The following is a 21,042-nucleotide window of genomic DNA, read 5'->3' as shown; positions in this document are numbered from 1 at the left end:
AGGGGTGAGCTCTGGGTTTGAACGCCAAAACAGTGGGTGCTGCGGTGCCAGAGCCCTCCTTGGAAAATGCTCTTCATGCACAGGCCAGTGCTTGATGCTGGATGTTGCTTTGGATCACAGGCATCATTTTTCTGACCTTGCCCCTGTGTTATTCACTGAGCTTTATGCACTGAGCTCTTTTAATAACCAAAATGCCAACAACCAAGAGAAGGGTGTGTTTAGAACTGACGGTGTTTAAAGCAGCTCAAGTGACAGTGCCCTTTTCCTAGAACTAGATCAGTCACTCTCCAGGACTACCGGCAGATTCCCCCTTTCTCAGAGTATCAGCATTGTACAGGACTGCCTACCACCTCTAGTGGCCTGATACAGGCAGCACTGTGTTGATAGTTTTTGTGGCTGGAACTGTATGAATGTGTAAGTGTGCGAGATATTTGGGATGGGTTGGGAGTGCTGGACTGAGTGCAGTAGCCAAGTGCAGAGGATCTCAGACTATATGCTGTGTGTGTGATTATGTGTATAGCTGAGTTTGGGTGGAGGGGTTGGGGTTTTTTGGAGTCGTAGGTAGTGAAGGGCTACAGGGACCTCCCCTGCTTCCTGACTTGGTTGAGGATATTGCTTGATGCATGTTGACAGTGGGTACACATGTGAGGAACAGACGTAAGCTGTTTAGAAGGTTACTTTGCATTTTTGACTCCGTATTAAAGTGGAGGTACAGCAAAATCCTTGTTAATTACTTTAGTGCTACTTACTAAATATTACACATTTATACTTATTCAGCTCTATATCTAATGCATTTTTGTGTGTACCCTATCTTTCAACAGTATCATTCAGAAAAAATATGTAATTGTTTCTTTGTCTTCGGCTGCATCTCAATTCCCAAGTATGTTGTACGCAGGAATTCAGAATGTAACACATTTTTTTCTGTCATTTCAAATACTAGATGAACATAAGAGTTAAATTCATTTAACAAGATCCTGTTGGCTTTCTTTCACACGGTTTATCTACTGCCATTAATGCATTTCTTCATTAACCTCAGAACATCATGTGGAAAACATTAATGTTATCTGCATAATGCAATTGGAATAGTTACAGCACAGAGATTCAATAAAAATCTGCTTTGAGTCCAGGAGGAAATCACTGGAAATGCATCAATAGAATCCATAAGTCCTACATCCAAGTTCTCCAAGTTCCTTGACTAACAGAGATTGTCTCCTTAAATCTCTTGTCAAATTATTTATAGTCAATACATTCACTTCATTGGTAAGATAGAAAACTTTTCTAAATATATCTGGTCAAATCAAATGACAATTATGCCCTTGGTTAAGTTTGCCAGACAATGCTTTGCCAAAGAACGTTTGCCAAAAAATATTTTGACCGAAGAAAGAGGAGGAATCCAGAGCATCTGCCAAGCAGACTCTATAAAAGTGTCTTTATAGAGCTCTGCCCCGTCTCCAAGATTCAAGGTAAGAGTGCTGGATATAGTGTTTTGTTGAAGTTGGCTATCCACATTTATTATGCAGTATATTCTTCCCTCTCAAACTGGTTTCTAAATAAGTTTTTCCATCTGCTTTCAAGGCATTTGTATACTTTCTACCTATAACTTTTTTTTAATTTTACCTAAGAATAATAAGGTTAATTTAACTTAATTCATATTCTCAAATATGACACTGTACAATCTGTAAAGTCAATGTACAATCTGTACAGTGTCACAAGACACATATAACAGTGGTTTTTAAAAGATTATTCTGTATTTTTCAAGGATGAAAAAAAGATTATTCTCTTCTGGGTTTAAATCATTAAAGAGGAGTAAGGCTATTTTTGCTAATTTTAGCAATTGTAGTATGTGCTTAATTTTAAAACATTTGAAAAGGTCTCCTTGCAAACAAGGTACATGAATAATGTATTAATGCTACAGTTGTTTTCTCCCACAGGGTTCTCTGTTGACGTGCTTTCAATAAACTGCAGACATGACCTCTCCGGATTCTGAGATGGCTGTCTTTGGGGAGGCAGCTCCTTATCTCCGAAAATCGGAAAAGGAGAGAATTGAGGCTCAGAACAAGCCTTTTGATGCCAAGACATCCGTCTTTGTGGTGCATCCTAAGGAATCCTTTGTGAAAGGGACAATCCAGAGCAGGGAATCAGGGAAGGTCACGGTCAAGTCTGAAGCAGGAGAGGTGAGTAAAAAACAAGGCTTAAAAACTGTATGTAATTCCCAGTCTCAGCTCTTAGCTGATGTACGTGCATCTCTTTCTTCACCTGACAGACCCTAACTGTGAAGGAAGATCAAATCTTCTCCATGAACCCTCCCAAGTACGATAAAGTCGAGGACATGGCCATGATGACCCACCTCCATGAACCCGCTGTGCTGTACAACCTCAAAGAGCGTTATGCAGCCTGGATGATCTACGTAAGTAGCAGCAGCAGTCTTCCTCTGGGGAGCTAGGAGGAACTGCTCTGCCAGGCTAAGTGGAAGCCAACGTGCTGTCTCCCTTCCTCGCAGACCTACTCGGGTCTCTTCTGCGTCACTGTCAACCCCTACAAGTGGCTGCCGGTGTACAACCCGGAGGTGGTGTTGGCCTACCGAGGCAAGAAGCGCCAGGAGGCCCCTCCACACATCTTCTCCATCTCTGACAATGCCTATCAGTTCATGCTGACTGGTGAGTTCCTTGGTTTTCTTTAAAATTATTTGGCTGTGAACACTCACAGAGGAGAAAAGAAGTCTTTTCACTGCAAAATAGTTCAGTGTAATGGTGTTGGGAGGACAGAAGTCCTCTCATCACTGGAATTATTTTCTTCACTGGATACCATCACTGAGATCATGTTTCTAACAGTCAACATTAGACTTTACTGTCCAAGATCTTTGGGAGGATACGGTTTAATGCTGAATACATTGTCAGATTTTCCTTCAAAGAAATTTGGATAAACTTTTAAAGTTCTGGTGCTTTGTTAGCTAAGAGGATTGTTCTTTGAATGATTTGCTTTGCAGGACTGAAAGTCACTAGGGTGGAGTTCTGTAAACAAGATTGGGTGTAAAGGGAAAGGAGATTCAACATCAAAGCCAATGCTTCCTATGGTGGTTTTACGAAGACTCAGGAAGCAGTCTTAGACATTACAGTGAAACCTGCTGGGAAAATTGATACTTCCTCCCCCCATCTCAGAAACAATTTCTTCTTTTCCATTCATTAATATAAATGGAACCAATAAGGAAGAAGGATAGTGAAAACTTTTCTAGCATTGTCTAAATCTCCAGACTTTCAAGAAAGAGCAGATTAGTCAGAAAAATATTAGACAAAGAGAGGCATAGTTTAATTTCTTAAAGTAAATCTTGTTCCCCCCTCTCTTATTTCTGTAGTATTCAGAGCGGTAAGAAAGTTGATTGGAAGAGAATACTATGAAAATGGGACAATAATAAATTGATGTTTGTTTACTGTGTCTTATCCTGGCAGTATTTACGTAAGTCATCATACATTTACCCTTGCTGACACCTTCAAGAGATGTGCAGGAACTTGGTGAAGGCAAACCCAGACTTTTCCGCTAGGAGTTAGTTACCTAATGGCTTAGTCTCTTCAGATGGCATGCAGATTATTGGAAAATACCATCCCAGAGGCCTAGAACAAATGTAAATCATCTGGCAAAAAGCACTTTCTCTGAAAGCCAGTCCAGCTACACAGCCTGTTAAGGTGGGTTATTAAACACACATAGACTTTCTTCAAAACATAACTCTGGCTAGTTAACTGTGAAAACACAAGAAGGCATGCCAAATTACAGGTTTGAGAACAACTTGCAGCATGCATAAAAACTTATGCTTATTTCTTACACATAAGGAGCAGAAGGGCTTAAGATGAGTCTGTGGAGTCTGTACTGACACAGTCAAAATTTAAAAAGACAGCTCGGAAAATGTAAGGTCGGATCAGAACAAGTAAATGGGATTTTCATTTGTTTACCTTAAAGCAGTGTGGGAAGTACTCATTTCTGGAACTCCTCCTTACAGTGGGATTCATCAGAGGAACTTCTTCTGAATGAAGTGTCCTTAAAGAAAACCAACAACAAAATAAACACTAGCAAATTGCCAGGACAGAATTCAACCAGGCATGCCAGTGGAACTCTACAGGTCAAAAATTCTCACTGACAATTGCCTGGAAAACGGCAAGTGTTACTCTAACTTTTTAAAAGAGTTGTGAGGGAGTTTTAAGGAACAACATAACGGTAAGCTTGATTTTTGTAAAAGGCAGACTGCCAGCAATTTCTAAACAAGGCAGCTACTGGGCATGCGAATATATGTGACTTACCAGGAAAAAAAGATGCATTTATTTTAAAGGGAAGTCTTGCCTTACAAAACTACTGGGGGTTTTTTAACAAAGGAGAGCTGGTCAAGGTAACCCATATGAATTCAACAAAGATCTTCAATACAGTTGATAGAGCAGCTATTCTTGACATAATTTTTACGCTTACATTCACTACCAGCTATAGAACTGAGAAGGTTCTTAAAGAACTGGTTAAGAGAAAGGAAGACATGGGAAAAATATTTTTTTTTCAGTTTTCATGGTGCCAAGATTTTATCAATGAAGTCTCACTGGGATCTGTTCTGGGATTTCTGCTGTTCAACATTTTTTTAAATGATCTGGAAATGATGACAATCTTTCTGATTTGACTAAGTCCTTCAGGCCAGTAAAGATGAAGTCTAACAGTGAAGAATTTCAGAGGGACTTTATGACGTTAAATGATCGAATGATTATTCAGTGATGTGGCAACAAAGTTTGGTCAACAAGAATGTAAAACAATGGACATAGGAAAAAAACCCCAAAGATGGGCTCATTGCTGACAACTACTGCTTCTGTTATAGATATCCCTTAGTACAGCTTCAAAAATTTTGGCTCAGCGATCAGAAATCTACAAAATAACAAGTTGAGATCAGTGACCAAGAAATAGAGACCAAAAGAGAAAATATCATTGTATCATGGTGGTTACCCAAGGAATGCCTGCACCTTGTGTACTGGATGCATTTCTGCACTTCCTTTTTCAAAATAGAATACAGTAGAAATGGAACAGATCAAGACAAAGATGAAAAGGTTTCTGAAAGATATGGCAGGACATCTGCTCAGGTTACTCTAGACAAATGATTTGTGCTACTTAATAAAATTATCCATGGCACGGAGAAGACGAATAGACAAGGAAAGAGCAGACAAAAAACCAAGCTCAGCACCAGCTGTGGTTTTTTTTTTTTCCTTCACACAATAAGTGGTTCAAAAAAAGAGCAGACCGGGTGATAAAAGTTGAAGCAACACAGAAAGAACCGAGCATGGATCAAAAAAGCAACCGGACAAAATTCTGGAAAGCAAACTCAGCCCAGGCCATTACACACAAAACCATCTCATCTAGCTCTGGAAGTATCAAAATTTCAATATTCTAGAGTATGGGAGAGTATGCTGGTAAAAGGCTACTACATGCTTATGATGTTTTTGTGATTTTCTTTAGGCAACAATCAACTGGCCTCTGACAGAAAAAAAACATCTAGGAGGGCCCATGGACTGGTCAGAAGTGGTTGTCCCTATGTTAGAAAGTTTATGAGAAGCACCTGCTCCGTTCACTTTAGCTTACAGATAGTTCAATTAATCAGTAACTCTACAAAAATACTGCTTAGTTGGAATCCTTTTCATAACGAAGATGAGCAGCTTGACATGAAGAGAATAGGCAGAAAAAGAAGCACATATACTACACCTGACATCCACATCAGTGTTGACATGTCAGTTTCCCAACTTTAAAACGTTCAAAAGGAATTGGGGTGAAGGCACACAGCTTTATGAAAGGAAGGAGCTGCCTACAGATAGTGCATCTTCTAAAAGTCCCAGGAATATTTTTATCCAGGATATCCATGACACGTACTAATCATCTCTTTGTTTCTGCCTCCTTCACAGATCGTGAGAACCAGTCGATCCTGATCACGTATGTACACTCCCTGCTCAGGTCCCCGCTGGGCTGCCCCGTGCCAGGGGACCTCCAGCCTGACCACACGCTCTCTGCTTCTGTCTTTGGTTTGACAGCGGAGAATCTGGTGCAGGGAAGACTGTGAACACAAAGCGTGTCATCCAGTACTTTGCAACAATTGCAGCGAGTGGGGAGAAGAAGAAGGAGGAGCAGTCAGGCAAAATGCAGGTGAGTCAGGAAGAACAGACTGAACACTTGGCAGGTAATTGCCATGTCAGCTAAACACTGTAACTGAATATTACCATCCTGTAGGGAACACTTGAGAATGAAATCATTAATTAATAGATACTAGCCTGAATCAATGTTCTCCTCTGTTCCTGACATGATTTTTGGAAAGGATAACCAGCAATAATTATCATCCTGCAGGGAACGCTTGAGGATCAAATCATCAGCGCCAACCCACTGCTGGAGGCCTTTGGAAATGCCAAGACCGTGAGGAATGACAACTCCTCACGCTTTGTAAGTTGTGGCTTTGGACAAAATCTCTCCCTCTCATTACAAGATAAGTGATGGCCCTGGCAGTATTCCACATAAAGGAGATGTCAAGGGAACCCATCCAGGCTGAAATGCTGCTGCTTCTCCTTAACAGGGCAAATTCATCAGAATCCACTTCGGAGCTACAGGCAAACTGGCTTCTGCTGACATTGAAACTTGTAAGAGACTCTCCTGGCCTGATCCCATTCCTTCCTAAAGACCCACCTCTGTGTGCCTTCCTGTGCCTAACTCTTTCTACCTTCCTTTCCAGATCTGCTGGAGAAGTCCAGAGTCACTTTCCAGCTCAAGGCAGAAAGAAGCTACCACATATTTTATCAAATCACGTCCAACAAGAAGCCGGAGCTAATTGGTAGGAGGGATCATTATGTCTTTTTGAGGATGATCACTGAGCAACAGTTCCCTCTATTACCTGGTTGGCAAAACTAAGCCTGTGCCTTGCCTCTTCCTGCTTTCAGACATGCTCCTCATTACCACCAACCCTTATGATTTCCACTTTGTGAGTCAAGGTGAGGTCACTGTTCCCAGTATTGATGACCAGGAGGAGCTCATGGCTACAGATGTAAGTAACACAGGAAAAAGGTACCTACTGTCCATGTCTTGAAGGTGACATAGATGACCTACTAAGGACACGTATTTGAATTCATTGTTTCAACTGCAGAGTGCCATTGACATCCTGGGCTTCACTGCCGATGAAAAGACTGCCATCTACAAGCTGACAGGGGCTGTCATGCACTACGGGAACCTGAAATTCAAGCAGAAACAACGAGAGGAGCAGGCAGAGCCGGATGGCACAGAAGGTATCAGCAAATTCAGCAACTGCCTTGTTCAAAGAACTTCTCTGTTTGCAGAGATGATATGTTAGCCTCCAAAGACAGGCATTTGCTGCCCTGAGTCACCACATAAAGCACTGAGGAAATGCATCTTTGTTCATTGTCTATGTAACTGCAGAGGTGCTTCCTTGATCGTGGGAAATACCATTATTTTATCCAATGGATACTGCCCAGGCACACAAAGCCGGAAAGGGGGAACTTCAACTTCGATGCAGGATACCACTCTCTCTGTAAAACCTTCAACCACTAAGTCGCCATGATGTGCAATCGTATTTTTTGTGAAATAAATCCTCTATTCTTTGTTATGCAGAAAGCCACTTTCCACAGAAAAGGAATGTGCTGCATGCATGCCCCATGTATTCCCAGAGGCTTTTGGAGTTCTTCTGGGAAATTCCAGATTCGCGCTATTCCTATCCAAGCCATACCTGTTCTTGCTTTCAAAGAAGGCCATCATTAGCTTCCAGAATTTACATTCCTTCCCAGACCTTCTGTATGAGACCAGACCAATGCTTTCCTGTTTCTAGAACATGAAGAGCAGAGTTGTTCACACTGACCAAATTCTAGCCATTGTCCAAAGAGAAATGCCTCTCTCTCTCCCTCTCTCTCCCTCTCTCTCCCTCTTTAGTGGCTGACAAGGCTGCCTACCTCATGGGCCTTAACTCAGCTGACCTGCTCAAAGCCCTGTGTTATCCCCGAGTCAAGGTTGGGAATGAATTTGTGACCAAAGGTCAAACTGTGGAACAGGTAAAATCTGGAGGTTGAAAATACATGGCTTGAAAGAGTACTTGAGCATTCTTCTTTGACCCTAGGAGGTAACTCCAGTCCTTTCTTCTCCACTTTAGGTGAACAACGCAGTTGGTGCCTTGGCAAAAGCTGTCTATGAGAAGATGTTCTTGTGGATGGTTATTCGCATCAACCAACAGCTGGATACCAAGCAACCCAGACAGTACTTCATTGGTGTCCTGGACATTGCTGGCTTTGAGATCTTTGACGTAAGGAACAAGGATTTGGCACCATAGTCAAGGGAGGGGCATGGAGGGGTCATCAGGACTCAGAAACATGCTTCTTTTTAAGAAGATTCAGTTTATCCTCCTCATCCACAGTTTTCTAGAAACGCCTCCCTCTTCTCTGTCACAGTAGCACTCTCAAATGGCTTTGCTAACACTTTGATTCTAACGTCAACAGGTAGAAGAAAGCTCTGCTTTCTGACAAAGGGTCTCAGAGGCCCTTGAACTTGCAAAGGTCTTAGGCTTTGCAAACAAAGAGACAGCTCTGGGACTATGGCTAACACAGATGTGGGCCAAAGGTATGGACGCTCTTGGAAGAGCCAAGGAAAGGGTAGTGCTATGGGAAAGTTCACAGCATGTTTCCTGTGTTATGCATGCAGTGATGATGCTAGGACTTATGTGTCAGGGCAGAGAAAACCCTGGATTGTTGATCTGAGGGCAGAGAAATTCTTGGGTGGGACACTGAGGAGGTTTCCACTCTCTGGGAGGTCAGAGGGCTGAGACACCTACACAATGCTGTAGCTAGGGTTACTGAAGGATTTGATTTGAGTAGCACAGTAAAAGAGAATTGTTACTTTTATCTTGATTTCAAAAGTAATAATAATGAAATCCTTCAAGGACAGTGAATTTTACAATAGAAGCCCTGCTAAGAAAACACACACACTGTTACGGTACACTTAGGAGTGGTGTTTCAGCTGGGGAACAGCAAACAGCGGAATGCTCTGTTAGGAGAATGCTAGCAAAACGCTGGGGTGTTTGCCACACTGAGAACCTGTGCACCTCTCCTTCCTTTGGGCAGTTCAACAGCTTTGAGCAGCTGTGCATCAATTTCACCAATGAGAAACTGCAACAGTTCTTCAACCACCACATGTTCGTGCTGGAGCAGGAGGAGTACAAGAAAGAAGGAATTGAATGGACGTTCATTGACTTTGGGATGGACTTGGCTGCCTGCATTGAACTCATTGAGAAGGTACCTTTTCCATACAAGTGTACAATGTATCTTGGAATTCTGTGATGATACTGAGCCAGATTCAGCTCAGAAAGAACTCACAGCTAGACATTCAGTGTCAGTGAAACAAAATATTTTGCACTGGAATTTATTTTAGTCTGGGGAAGAGAAATTAGGAAACTCAAATCTCTGTCATGAATCCTGCATTACCTGGTCTTCAAGCATGGAAAAGAGAGCCTGGACTCCCACCAACAGACTTCTTTAAAACAAACTGGAGTCACTCTCCTTTCCTTTTTCCTCTGAAGACCCAAATCAGAACTCCCCACACAAATTTGGGAAATAAATGTCACCTGGCCTGACTTTCCATAACAGCTGGGTCTCCTGTAGCTATCTTCCCAATTATTTTCCTCTTTACCACTTCTCCCTCCAATTCTACTCCCAACTCTAACCTGAACCAGACAGACATTCTTACCAGTTCCATGAAGACAGGCTGCAGGAAGGCAAGGGAAGGCAGAACTAAGCTCCCTGGCTGAGGGCAACTCGTGACAAACTTAGGCCCTTATCCAGGCTGAGATGCTACCAGTAACACACTGGTACCTTTGATGTTGGTAACACATGCTTCACATCATTATCATTTTTCGCTGTCACTTCTTGTGGTACCTTCCAGCCCATGGGCATCTTCTCCATCCTGGAAGAGGAGTGCATGTTTCCCAAGGCAACTGACACCTCTTTCAAGAACAAGCTCTATGACCAGCACCTGGGCAAGTCCAGCAACTTCCAGAAGCCCAAGCCTACCAAAGGCAAGGCTGAGGCCCACTTCTCCCTGATACACTATGCTGGCACAGTAGACTACAACATCACTGGCTGGCTGGAGAAGAACAAAGACCCCCTGAATGAAACTGTCATTGGGTTGTACCAGAAATCATCTGTGAAGACACTGGCCTTACTCTTTGCCAACTATGGTGGAGCAGATGCAGGTCAGCTCTGTGAAAATTGTATTTTGAGTGTGGGACAATGTTGACACAGAATTAAAGCAGTAAACACTAAACATTTAAAGTTGTTTTGTGTTCTGTAGTCTCCATTATACAATATCCATATTTTAATACTTTTTTTTCTTTTCTTCCATTTGCAGAGGCTGGTGGCAAAAAGGGAGGGAAGAAGAAGGGTTCTTCTTTCCAGACTGTCTCAGCTCTTTTCCGGGTAAGGGCAGAATTCATTACCTCATTATTAAAAATACCCCCTGAAATAATATATGAGTTGTGTAGAATTGCTGTAAGAAAACAGCTGTGTAATTCCCTGAGCGGACTCCGATTTTTATGTATTGAAGCAGGTTTACACCATCATAAACATGCATTTCTGATAGGTCAAGACACTGAAAGATTCAGTTTTTATATGTACATCATATATAGCCATGCAGTGCTTACAAACTTTAATCTAAACTTGACCTTGTAATCTCACAGGAGAATTTAAACAAGCTGATGACAAATCTACGCAGCACTCACCCCCATTTTGTACGATGCATCATCCCAAATGAAACAAAAACACCTGGTAAGGAGATGCAATAGGAGGAAAACTCAAGGCACAAAAGCTCTTCTCCTGAGTATCAGACAATAGGGTAGTCACTAATGGTGGTATCTGTTAGGTGCCATGGAGCATGAGCTGGTGCTGCATCAGCTGCGATGCAATGGTGTGCTGGAAGGGATCAGAATTTGCAGGAAAGGATTCCCCAGCAGAGTCCTGTACGCTGACTTCAAACAAAGGTAAGAGTGCTCCATCTTTCTCCCCATTCAGAACAAACTATATAGACTGAGTACCTTAAGAAACTTGAAACATTATATTTCAAAAAGGACCTACGTAGTAACATAGACATGTTTTATTGTGAGTTGTTGATTGATTTTATGTTGATGATCAGGACTCCCTTGGACTCTGAGGTAACAGTATGAAATCTTCACTGACACTATCTTGAAAGAATGGACTGTCTCTAATACATGACATTACTCGGTCAGACAGTCAGCTGTTGCTGAGAAACTTGTGGCGTTCAGTTGCACTGGTGGTTCCAGTAATGTAGATTTCTTCATGTTCTGCTTTCTCCTACAGATACAGAGTTCTTAATGCAAGTGCTATTCCAGAAGGTCAGTTCATGGACAGCAAGAAGGCTTCAGAGAAGCTTCTTGCGTCCATTGATGTGGACCACACCCAGTACAGATTTGGTCACACCAAGGTAGGAACAAGTCCTGTGTTCAAACACTGTGTGCCTCTGTTATGCACTGAGGCTCATGTGCTACAATGTTCTGTTTCTTAAGGTGTTCTTCAAAGCTGGGCTGGTAGGTCTTCTGGAGGAGATGAGAGATGAGAAACTAACAGAGATTATGACCATGACACAAGCCAGGTGCAGGGGCTTCCTGATGAGAGTGGAGTATCGGAGAATGGTGGAGAGGAGGTAGACATTTCTCACCCATGGATCATGTTCGCATGGGTCTTGACTAATGGAGTCTAAATTCATTCAACACAAAGTATGCAATAGCCATGTGCTTTTTATTTCAGAGACTCCATTTTCTGTATCCAGTATAATGTTCGTGCATTCATGAATGTCAAGCACTGGCCCTGGATGAAGCTGTTCTTTAAGATCAAGCCCTTGCTGAAGAGTGCAGAATCTGAGAAGGAGATGGCCAACATGAAACAAGAGTTTGAGAAAACCAAGGAAGAGCTTGCAAAGTCTGAGGCAAAGAGGAAAGAGCTGGAGGAGAAAATGGTGACCTTACTGCAGGAGAAAAATGACCTGCAGCTCCAAGTCCAGGCAGTGAGTATCACCATTCATTTGTCCCTGGGAAAAGAAGATTACACAGTCAGAACGCTTCTTACCCTAAGCAGAGACTTGCAGGAAGCTGACTACCGTGCAGTAGAAAACAGTCTAAATCACACACTCTAAGGCACTCTGAGTAAACAGGCACTGGCAGGGGCATGGTGAGGCTCATGGCAGCCCCACATGAGACTCGGCATTCCTGCTGTCTGAGGAAAGAGCCATGTAACATGTAATCCACAGCAGAGAGCTCTGAACTGGAAGGGAAGTATCTCCATCTACTCACCTTTCAAAGCAGTGTATCTGTCTAACGGAGTAAAGGCAAACCTGAGAAGGACCCACTTTTCCTACGTCCAGCAATACTAGGCGGCCTTGATTACTTTCAGAAACATGGACAGTTTCCATTCAAACTCAGTTAGGAAAAGGCAGTTTCTTCACACCAAACAAAACACCGCTTGCTCCACTAAATTATTCTCACAAAGCCTTTACTCCCCAAATATTATGAGGTTCACGATGAGTGAATTAAACAGAAAAAGCTACCCTCTCTATGAGGCATTTTTAGAGACACAAAAAATCTGGCATCAATGTTGATTCCAGATGACAAGCTTTCCTGGTAGACACCGGGCAAGATCTTCCAGTTGCTGGAGTGGAAGGCCAGGTTCAGCACCCATTATAATACACACCTACTCAGTGATACAACAGACAGAGCAGAGAAACTTCAAAACATTACAACTCCTAAAAATTTGTGTCTCCTCACCAGGAGGCAGATAGCTTGGCTGATGCTGAGGAAAGATGTGACCAGCTCATCAAAACCAAAATCCAGCTGGAAGCCAAAATTAAGGAGGTGACTGAAAGGGCTGAAGATGAGGAGGAAATCAATGCCGAGCTGACAGCCAAGAAGAGAAAACTGGAGGATGAATGTTCAGAGCTGAAGAAAGATATTGATGACCTCGAGTTAACGCTGGCCAAAGTGGAGAAGGAAAAGCATGCCACTGAAAACAAGGTACACACACAGGGGGTCACATAAAGGGTGAAGGGACAGATGCCTCCCACATCAGCCTGGTATCCTCAGAACAAAGCTAGGTTTGGAACATATCAGGAGCCTCACAGCGGGGCAGCGAGGCAGCCCAAATGAAAAACAAGCTTCTGGCTAAGCACTGCAAATTGAAAAGGTCGTTGCACTAAGCAGTCAAGTCTTCTACACAGACTTTTGGCACTTTCTTACAATCAACAGGTGAAAAACCTCACAGAGGAGATGGCAGCCCTGGACGAGACCATTGCCAAGCTGACAAAAGAGAAGAAAGCCCTCCAAGAGGCCCATCAGCAGACACTGGATGACCTGCAGGTAGAAGAGGACAAAGTCAATACGCTGACCAAAGCTAAAACCAAGCTGGAGCAGCAAGTGGATGACGTAAGCACATGTGCAGCTCAATGAAAAAGAAAAACTTGTAGAGGAAAGCATAGCCAGCAGAGCACTGATGGTCTTGTTTATTTTAGCTGGAAGGGTCCCTGGAGCAAGAGAAGAAACTGCGCATGGACCTTGAGAGAGCTAAGAGGAAACTCGAGGGAGACCTGAAGCTGGCCCATGACAGCATAATGGATTTGGAAAACGATAAGCAGCAGCTGGATGAGAAGCTGAAGAAGTAAGTGGGGCTGTGGGGCACCTGGGTGCTGTGCTGGTGCACCTGTCTGTTTGCTTTGAGCTCTGACATGGTTTGCTTTGCCCAAAGGAAAGACTTTGAAATCAGCCAGATCCAGAGCAAAATTGAGGATGAGCAAGCCCTGGGCATGCAATTACAGAAGAAGATCAAGGAGCTGCAGGCAAGTCTTTGTTCCTTCCCCTCTCTCACCCAGTCTCAGGTCAGGTAGGAGGAGGGCATGGGTGTGAAGGGTCTCCTAATGTTCCCCAGGCTCGTATTGAGGAACTGGAGGAGGAAATTGAGGCAGAGCGAACCTCTCGGGCAAAAGCCGAGAAGCATCGGGCTGACCTCTCGAGGGAGCTAGAGGAGATCAGTGAGCGCCTGGAAGAAGCAGGAGGGGCTACCACAGCTCAGATTGAGATGAACAAGAAGCGTGAGGCAGAATTTCAGAAGATGCGCCGTGACCTCGAAGAGGCCACGCTGCAGCACGAAGCCACAGCTGCCGCCCTGCGGAAGAAGCACGCGGACAGCACAGCTGAGCTTGGGGAGCAGATTGACAACCTGCAGCGAGTGAAGCAGAAGCTGGAGAAGGAGAAGAGTGAGCTGAAGATGGAGATTGATGACTTGGCCAGTAACATGGAGTCTGTCTCCAAAGCCAAGGTATAGAGTTGCAGTAGGACATGCTCACAGGGCCAAGGTATGGCACATAGGCTATGCCTACCGGCCACTTTCTCATAAAAAAAAAATTCCTGCTGTGAGAATAAGGCAGAGTGCAGGTGTTCATCTCCTTTCCTTCCTTGTGTTTGCTATCTAGGCAAATCTGGAGAAGATGTGCCGCACTCTGGAGGATCAGCTGAGTGAGCTTAAAACTAAGGAGGAGCAGAATCAGCGCATGATCAATGACCTCAATACTCAAAGAGCTCGTCTGCAGACAGAATCAGGTGAGACATCCTCTTTCCTGAGGGGTAATAGGAGGATCTGCATGCCTTGAGCATACGAGAGGGTACAAAGTGACAACTGGTATAACCTCTCCAGGCCACTTCTGACTACGCGGGTTTACAGGCAGAAACTGTCATATTGTTAGTAGTCTAGTTACCTTTTTTTACTTTACCCTTCCCAGGGGAATATTCACGCCAGGTGGAGGAAAAAGATGCTCTGATTTCTCAGCTGTCTAGGGGCAAGCAAGGATTTACCCAACAGATTGAGGAACTCAAGAGACATCTAGAGGAAGAAACAAAGGTCTGGAAGTACCCTACTGTCCACAACCTACATCATCCCTAAAAGCGTTCGGAGAATCCTGTCTGATCCAAGATTGGTTCAACAATCTTTCCCCAACCACATGTAGTACTGGAGGGAACACCAGTAATGCACATATCCCCACTCATAAGCTAGAGAGGGAAGGAAGCGTAATGATTGTCATGCTAGAGGAAGTCATCCACAAGGCTGTCAGGAGATGCTGACGATACTCTCTGAGACAGGATTCAGACACATACTTCGAAACATTGACAGGAACAGCAGATTTACTGTCCCCAGTAACTGTCACTAACACATCCTGATCCTCCAGAATACATTGATGAAGGCTTCATCAGCTCCCAGCTTTGCATTTGCCTAATTAGAGTTTTGTTCTAATTTTACTGTCAAGAGGCATCTCAAGACAAGTATCGAGGTTACCAATTCCAATGTCCCCACAGGCCAAGAACGCCCTGGCCCACGCCTTGCAGTCTGCTCGCCACGACTGTGACTTGCTCCGGGAACAATATGAGGAGGAGCAGGAAGCCAAGGGGGAGCTGCAGCGTGCCCTGTCCAAGGCCAACAGCGAAGTGGCCCAGTGGAGAACCAAATACGAGACGGATGCTATTCAGCGCACGGAGGAGCTGGAGGAGGCCAAGTACGTGAGGAATGTGGGATGTCGAGTGGCTGGAGAAGACTGAGACTGTCAAGGGGAACTGGAGTCTCTGAGAGTGGGTTAGGACAAGGGTAGTACAAAGGCAGGGTTATATTGTCTTTGTGGTAGAGGGGAGAGAGGGAGGGAGGGGAAAAGCATGCTGTGGAAAAAGTGCAGATTGGAAGGACAAAGGTAGCCTTTAGGGCTAGAAAGGCTAAGACAGGCCAAATACTCAGTATTTGGTAGGACACAGAAGTGATAGACCATTTAGGCTGCATGCAATCTTGGAACAGAAAAAACACTGTGAAAAACGCCAGGCTCAAAGCCCCCAAAGTGGCCAGCTGCCATCTCATGAACAGTGCAAAATTGGCTCCCCTCTAAACTCTAACCCAGAGCTGAGCTTATCTCCTCCCAGGAAGAAGCTGGCACAGCGCCTGCAGGATGCAGAAGAACATGTCGAAGCTGTAAATGCCAAATGTGCCTCCCTGGAAAAGACAAAGCAGAGGCTGCAGAATGAAGTGGAGGACCTAATGATTGAAGTTGAGCGATCAAATGCTGCCTGCGCAGCTCTGGATAAGAAGCAGAGGAACTTTGACAAGGTCTTTTGGTCTCCAGGCCTGGGGTTCCTGGGCAGAGCATCCCCTCCTGATTGCCACATCCACACTGAGGTCCTGTTTCTCTTCAGATCCTGGCAGAATGGAAGCAGAAGTACGAGGAAACGCAGGCTGAGCTGGAAGCCTCCCAGAAGGAGTCTCGATCTCTCAGCACAGAGCTGTTTAAGATGAAGAATGCCTATGAGGAGTCCTTGGACCACCTGGAAACGCTGAAGCGTGAGAACAAGAACTTGCAGCGTAAGTCCCTGGCCCTCTGCTCCTGGCTGAGCTTTCTTGCTATCCAGCACTACCACCTTTCCGTATGGGTCTGCGCCTGCAGGTTGGCAAAGCTGCCTGTCACCTTGGTGTGGCAGGGCCCTGTGCATTCTGCTCTGTGCCTGACCATGCTGTTGCTCTTTGCTCCCACAGAGGAGATTTCCGACCTCACGGAGCAGATTGCCGAGGGAGGAAAGGCGATTCATGAGCTGGAGAAAGTCAAGAAGCAGATTGAGCAGGAGAAATATGAACTCCAAGCCTCCCTGGAGGAAGCTGAGGTATACACAGTGTTAATAAATGGTGTCCAGACTGAAAGTATGGGAGTATTTATCTGCAGAAATGTCAGGAAAGCAAGCCTAGATTTTGTGAAGTACTGTATAAGAGATTACGTAGAAAGGAAGCAGTAGTTTAAGTCACTGTTCCTGCTGACTTGTCCAGGCTTCCCTGGAACATGAAGAGGGGAAGATCCTGCGCCTCCAGCTTGAGCTCAACCAGGTGAAGTCTGAGATTGACAGGAAGATAGCAGAGAAAGATGAGGAGATTGACCAAATGAAGAGAAACCACCTCAGAATTGTGGAGTCCATGCAGAGCAGCCTGGATGCTGAGATCAGGAGCAGGAATGAAGCCCTGCGTCTGAAGAAGAAGATGGAGGGGGACCTGAATGAAATGGAGATTCAGCTAAGCCATGCCAACCGCGTGGCTGCAGAGGCACAAAAGAACCTGAGAAACACACAGGCAGTGCTCAAGGTCTGTTCAGCAAAGCTACAGAAAGAGAAGAGCCTTTGCTGACATTTTTGGCACCCAAGCACACACTGCCACCTTGCAAATTCTTTTGCCTCTTTTACAGGATACCCAGATACACTTGGACGATGCTCTCAGGACACAGGAGGACCTGAAGGAGCAGGTGGCCATGGTGGAGCGCAGAGCAAACCTGTTGCAGGCTGAAGTTGAGGAGCTACGGGCGGCCCTGGAGCAGACGGAGCGGTCGAGGAAAGTGGCTGAGCAGGAACTGATGGATGCCACTGAACGTGTGCAGCTCCTCCATACCCAGGTCAGGCATGCTCCTTGAAACTAATCCCATTAACAAGGGACAACACAGAATGCGATTGCTATGCATCGTGCATGTGATTACTATGTAAACACTTGAAGAGCTATGCTGTAATATGGCCAATCCAGCCAGCCACCCATGTCTGGTTTGCTGCTACGGCTCTAAAGAGGACTCTTGCATTAAAGACTTTAGTAAACAATACTCACACTTTTAGCTCTTTATGTGGAGGTATGAGGTCTAAAAGTTCAAATCATGTCTTTCCTGTTGCACAGAACACCAGCTTGATCAACACCAAGAAGAAGCTGGAAACAGACATTGCCCAAATTCAGGGTGAAATGGAGGAAACGATCCAGGAAGCCCGCAATGCTGAAGAGAAGGCCAAGAAGGCCATCACAGATGTGAGTCGGGGGCTCCTTTCACTGCTGACGGTGGATGTGTAGTTCCCAGAACATCTCGAGCCTGAAAATGGCTTTGACCTTTTGCTCTCATCAGGCGGCCATGATGGCAGAAGAGCTGAAGAAGGAGCAGGACACCAGCGCCCACCTGGAGAGGATGAAGAAGAACCTGGACCAGACGGTGAAGGACCTGCAGCACCGTCTGGATGAAGCCGAGCAGTTGGCCCTGAAGGGAGGCAAGAAGCAAATCCAGAAGCTGGAGGCCAGAGTGCGTAGGGCTTTTCTTTGTGCATGAGTGAGCACGTCACGTAAGTAGCCAGCAGGGAAGCTCCAAAGATGGGGTGCTCATTGCAGGTGCGGGAGCTGGAGGGGGAGGTTGATGCTGAGCAGAAGCGCAGCGCTGAAGCCGTGAAGGGTGTGCGCAAGTACGAGAGGAGGGTGAAGGAGCTGACCTACCAGGTAAGGCAGGAGGCCACCTTAGGCTGACAGAGTTTTCTCACAGCAAGTCAGATTTTGTGCACACCATCCCCAAGGGGAACTGTTAACCTCACATGATGCAGAACCAACACTTCATTCTCTTTCCTGCTTGCCAACCACTCCAGTCTGAGGAAGACCGTAAGAATATTCTCAGGCTGCAGGATCTGGTGGACAAGCTGCAAATGAAGGTGAAATCCTACAAGAGACAAGCTGAGGAGGCTGTAAGTATTGCTCGAAGAATGGGCAAGAGCCACCTTCCATTGGGGCAGCACGCTCATTGAGATGAGTATGAATAGCAGGAAAGGGGCATGAAAGAATCTCCCAAGACACAACAGTCTTGGCCACATCATTTTCTATGGTGTCATGAGGCCTTGCTGAGTTCTGGGTACCCTGCAGCAGTCAGTGATGAACTGAGGGAAATTCTGCAGCCTGTTTTATACAGGACGTCAGACTAAACAAACCCAGGGGCTACATCCACTGACTGAAGTTAACTGAGTTCATGAATCTCTGCTAGTAATCAACAGCAGAAGGCATCAGGGTCTTTCTCAACCCAATAAGTCGCACCGATAGCTGGGCATCAAGTAGTGGGAGAATAAGTATACAAATGACAAATCCAAGTGACAAAGTTGCTCCTCAAGAGTGACATAGTACTGGCGAAGCTTGTCACAGTGGGGTCCTGAATAAGGGAGGATGAGGAGGTCTGTGGGAGGCTTACGTGTAATCAGCGGTGGGAGTGGGGTGGAAGAGCCACAGCCCTGCAAGGCCAAGGTGCAGGAGGAGTGACACCCCTGCCCTGGGCTCCTCACCACCAACTCCCTCTCCCCGCACAGGAGGAGCTGTCCAATGTCAACCTCTCCAAGTTCCGCAAGATCCAGCACGAGCTGGAGGAAGCTGAGGAGCGGGCTGACATTGCAGAGTCGCAGGTCAACAAGCTCCGAGCGAAGAGTCGGGAGTTTCATGGCAAGAAGATAGAAGAGGAAGAGTGAGGATGTCATGAGGCAGCAAAGTGACCTGAGGGCTGCACAAAATGTGAACCTCTCAGTCGCTTTCTTCTGCAATGTGTCTTTGTAACCAAGTTAACGTCTAGAGAATAAAGAACGTATATGCCTTTGCATATGCACTATGAGCACCAGTTTTCCTTTGTTTGTCTTTTTAGTGGTTAGGTCTATATCATCATTAGCTTTTAGGCACAGCTTTGGCTAATAACTTCTGTGTACCCATGTCATGGCACAGCTTTTTGTTATCTGGTTCATGACTACTTACCCCTTCTTTATTACTTAGTCACTGGGGCATGAATAGAAATTTAACATCACATGAAGAGAAATTAAGGACAATAATTCCTGACAGTGACTCCTGCCAGTTCAACCTTCCTACTGTTCTGTCCCAAACAACATCTAATGTTATATTTACCCATACAGCACCTCATCAGTTTCCAGTTGCGCAACATGTCAGGTGTGAGCTGCTCCTTTTGCTGGCCGCTCTCCAAGGAAGATTTGTGGAGGGCTGATAACCAACAGAGTTTATGTTTTCTTGGGAAGCTGGCAGAAGGTGTTCTTTAGCCTCCACCATGTTTGCTTCATTAATTTGGTGTCCTAGTTTCAGCTGGGATAGAGTTAACTGTCTTCCTAGTAGCTGGTACGGTGCTATGTTTTGAGTTCAGTATGCGAAGAATGTTGATAACACTGATGTTTTCAGTTGTTGCTAAGTAGTGTTTAGACTAAAGTCAAGGATTTTTCAGCTTCTCATGCCCAGCCAGCGAGAAAGCTGGAGGGGCACAAGAAGTTGGCACAGGACGCAGCCAGGGCACCTGACCCAAACTGGCCAACAGGGTATTCCATACCATGTGACGTCCCATTTAGTATAGGAACTGGGAAGTGGGGGCGGGGAATCGCCACTTGGGAACTAGCTGGGTGTTGGTCGGCAGGTGGTGAGCAATTGGACTGCGCATCATTTGTACATTCCAATGTTTTTATTATTACTGTTGCCATTTTATTAGTGTTATCATTATTATTATTAGTTTCTTCTTTTCTATTCTATCAAACCGTTCTTATCTCAACCCATGAGTTTACTTCTTTTCCCGATTTTCTCTCCCATCCCACTGCGGGGGGGGGAGTGAGTGAGCGGCTGCGTGGTGCTTAGTTGCTGGCTGTGTTTAAACCACGACATTTAGTTAGATAGGGGGACCGTGAAGAGTATCATCTCCCCTTGGACTAAAACTGGAGAAGGCTGGTGACAGTTCTGTGGTAGTTCCTTTTCTTCCTGTAAATCAGGTCAGTGTCCACAAAAGCTGAGTCTCTGGCACACTACCTTCTGAAACACTACCCTGCCTGGGGGAATCTTTCTTTCATGTTGAGAGATCCCATCTGTTGAATGTGGTGCTTTCCTTAGTGGTATTGTAGAAACTCAAGGCCTCAAACAGGAGCTTCTCTCAGTATCCTATGGCAAGAGAGGTCACAGCAGACAGTGAGCAGAGAAGAGGCAGCTGCAACAGCCCATCAGTGGAAGGGAAACACAGCAGTCTTCATTAGTAGCTGGCATTTCCAGTCTAGCCTACTGGTTTTCCATTCAATGTGCAGAAAAAGTAACAAGGAAGCTGGGCAGACAAATGGCAGCTTGATTCTGAGCCTGAGCAGAGCTCCACATGAAGTGACAATGAAGACTT

General features: G+C 45.1%; 1 protein-coding gene and 1 long non-coding RNA gene across 3 annotated transcripts in view; one reads left to right on the top strand and one right to left on the bottom strand.

Moving 5' to 3' along the window:
* Positions 1-21,042, bottom strand: part of LOC142038901 (uncharacterized) — a 92,230-nt gene that overhangs the window by 33,822 nt on the left and 37,366 nt on the right. The window contains exons 3-4 of one of the 2 annotated variants that reach the window (XR_012652723.1): positions 3,945-4,029; positions 3,818-3,856 (exon numbers count right to left, since the gene is read on the bottom strand). This is a non-coding gene — a long non-coding RNA (uncharacterized LOC142038901). The remainder of the gene's footprint in view (positions 1-3,817; positions 3,857-3,944; positions 4,030-21,042) is intronic. The other variant, XR_012652722.1, reaches the window with a different exon arrangement.
* LOC142038895 (myosin heavy chain, skeletal muscle, adult-like) lies at positions 1,953-19,507 on the top strand. The gene is made up of 38 exons (XM_075044823.1): positions 1,953-2,174; positions 2,264-2,407; positions 2,501-2,657; positions 5,916-5,943; positions 6,042-6,153; positions 6,352-6,444; positions 6,575-6,638; positions 6,731-6,829; positions 6,936-7,039; positions 7,139-7,277; positions 7,936-8,054; positions 8,153-8,302; positions 9,117-9,287; positions 9,934-10,243; positions 10,399-10,466; positions 10,727-10,814; positions 10,909-11,026; positions 11,364-11,487; positions 11,570-11,706; positions 11,811-12,066; positions 12,827-13,069; positions 13,301-13,477; positions 13,564-13,709; positions 13,797-13,887; positions 13,977-14,366; positions 14,521-14,647; positions 14,827-14,945; positions 15,398-15,594; positions 16,007-16,190; positions 16,277-16,442; positions 16,614-16,738; positions 16,899-17,207; positions 17,308-17,511; positions 17,781-17,906; positions 18,001-18,171; positions 18,258-18,362; positions 18,506-18,601; positions 19,211-19,507. The coding sequence occupies exons 1-38, from the start codon at positions 1,968-1,970 to the stop codon at positions 19,364-19,366; spliced, it is 5,820 nt and encodes a 1,939-aa protein (XP_074900924.1). The 5' UTR covers positions 1,953-1,967; the 3' UTR covers positions 19,367-19,507.

This window comes from Buteo buteo, chromosome 13, assembly GCF_964188355.1.
Source record: "Buteo buteo chromosome 13, bButBut1.hap1.1, whole genome shotgun sequence".
NCBI classification, from domain to species: domain Eukaryota; kingdom Metazoa; phylum Chordata; class Aves; order Accipitriformes; family Accipitridae; genus Buteo; species Buteo buteo.
The sequence above is the reverse complement of the archived record's forward strand: the minus strand, read 5'-3'. Positions and strand labels throughout refer to the sequence as shown.

Excerpts from the sequence above, each read along its gene's own strand:
- LOC142038895 (XM_075044823.1), top strand. The coding sequence starts at position 1,968 with ATGACCTCTCCGGATTCTGAGATGGCTGTCTTTGGGGAGGCAGCTCCT. Across the intron at positions 8,055-8,152 it reads AAGGTCAAACTGTGGAACAG|GTGAACAACGCAGTTGGTGC; the intron begins GTAAAATCTGGA and ends TCTCCACTTTAG. Across the intron at positions 11,027-11,363 it reads TACGCTGACTTCAAACAAAG|ATACAGAGTTCTTAATGCAA; the intron begins GTAAGAGTGCTC and ends TTTCTCCTACAG.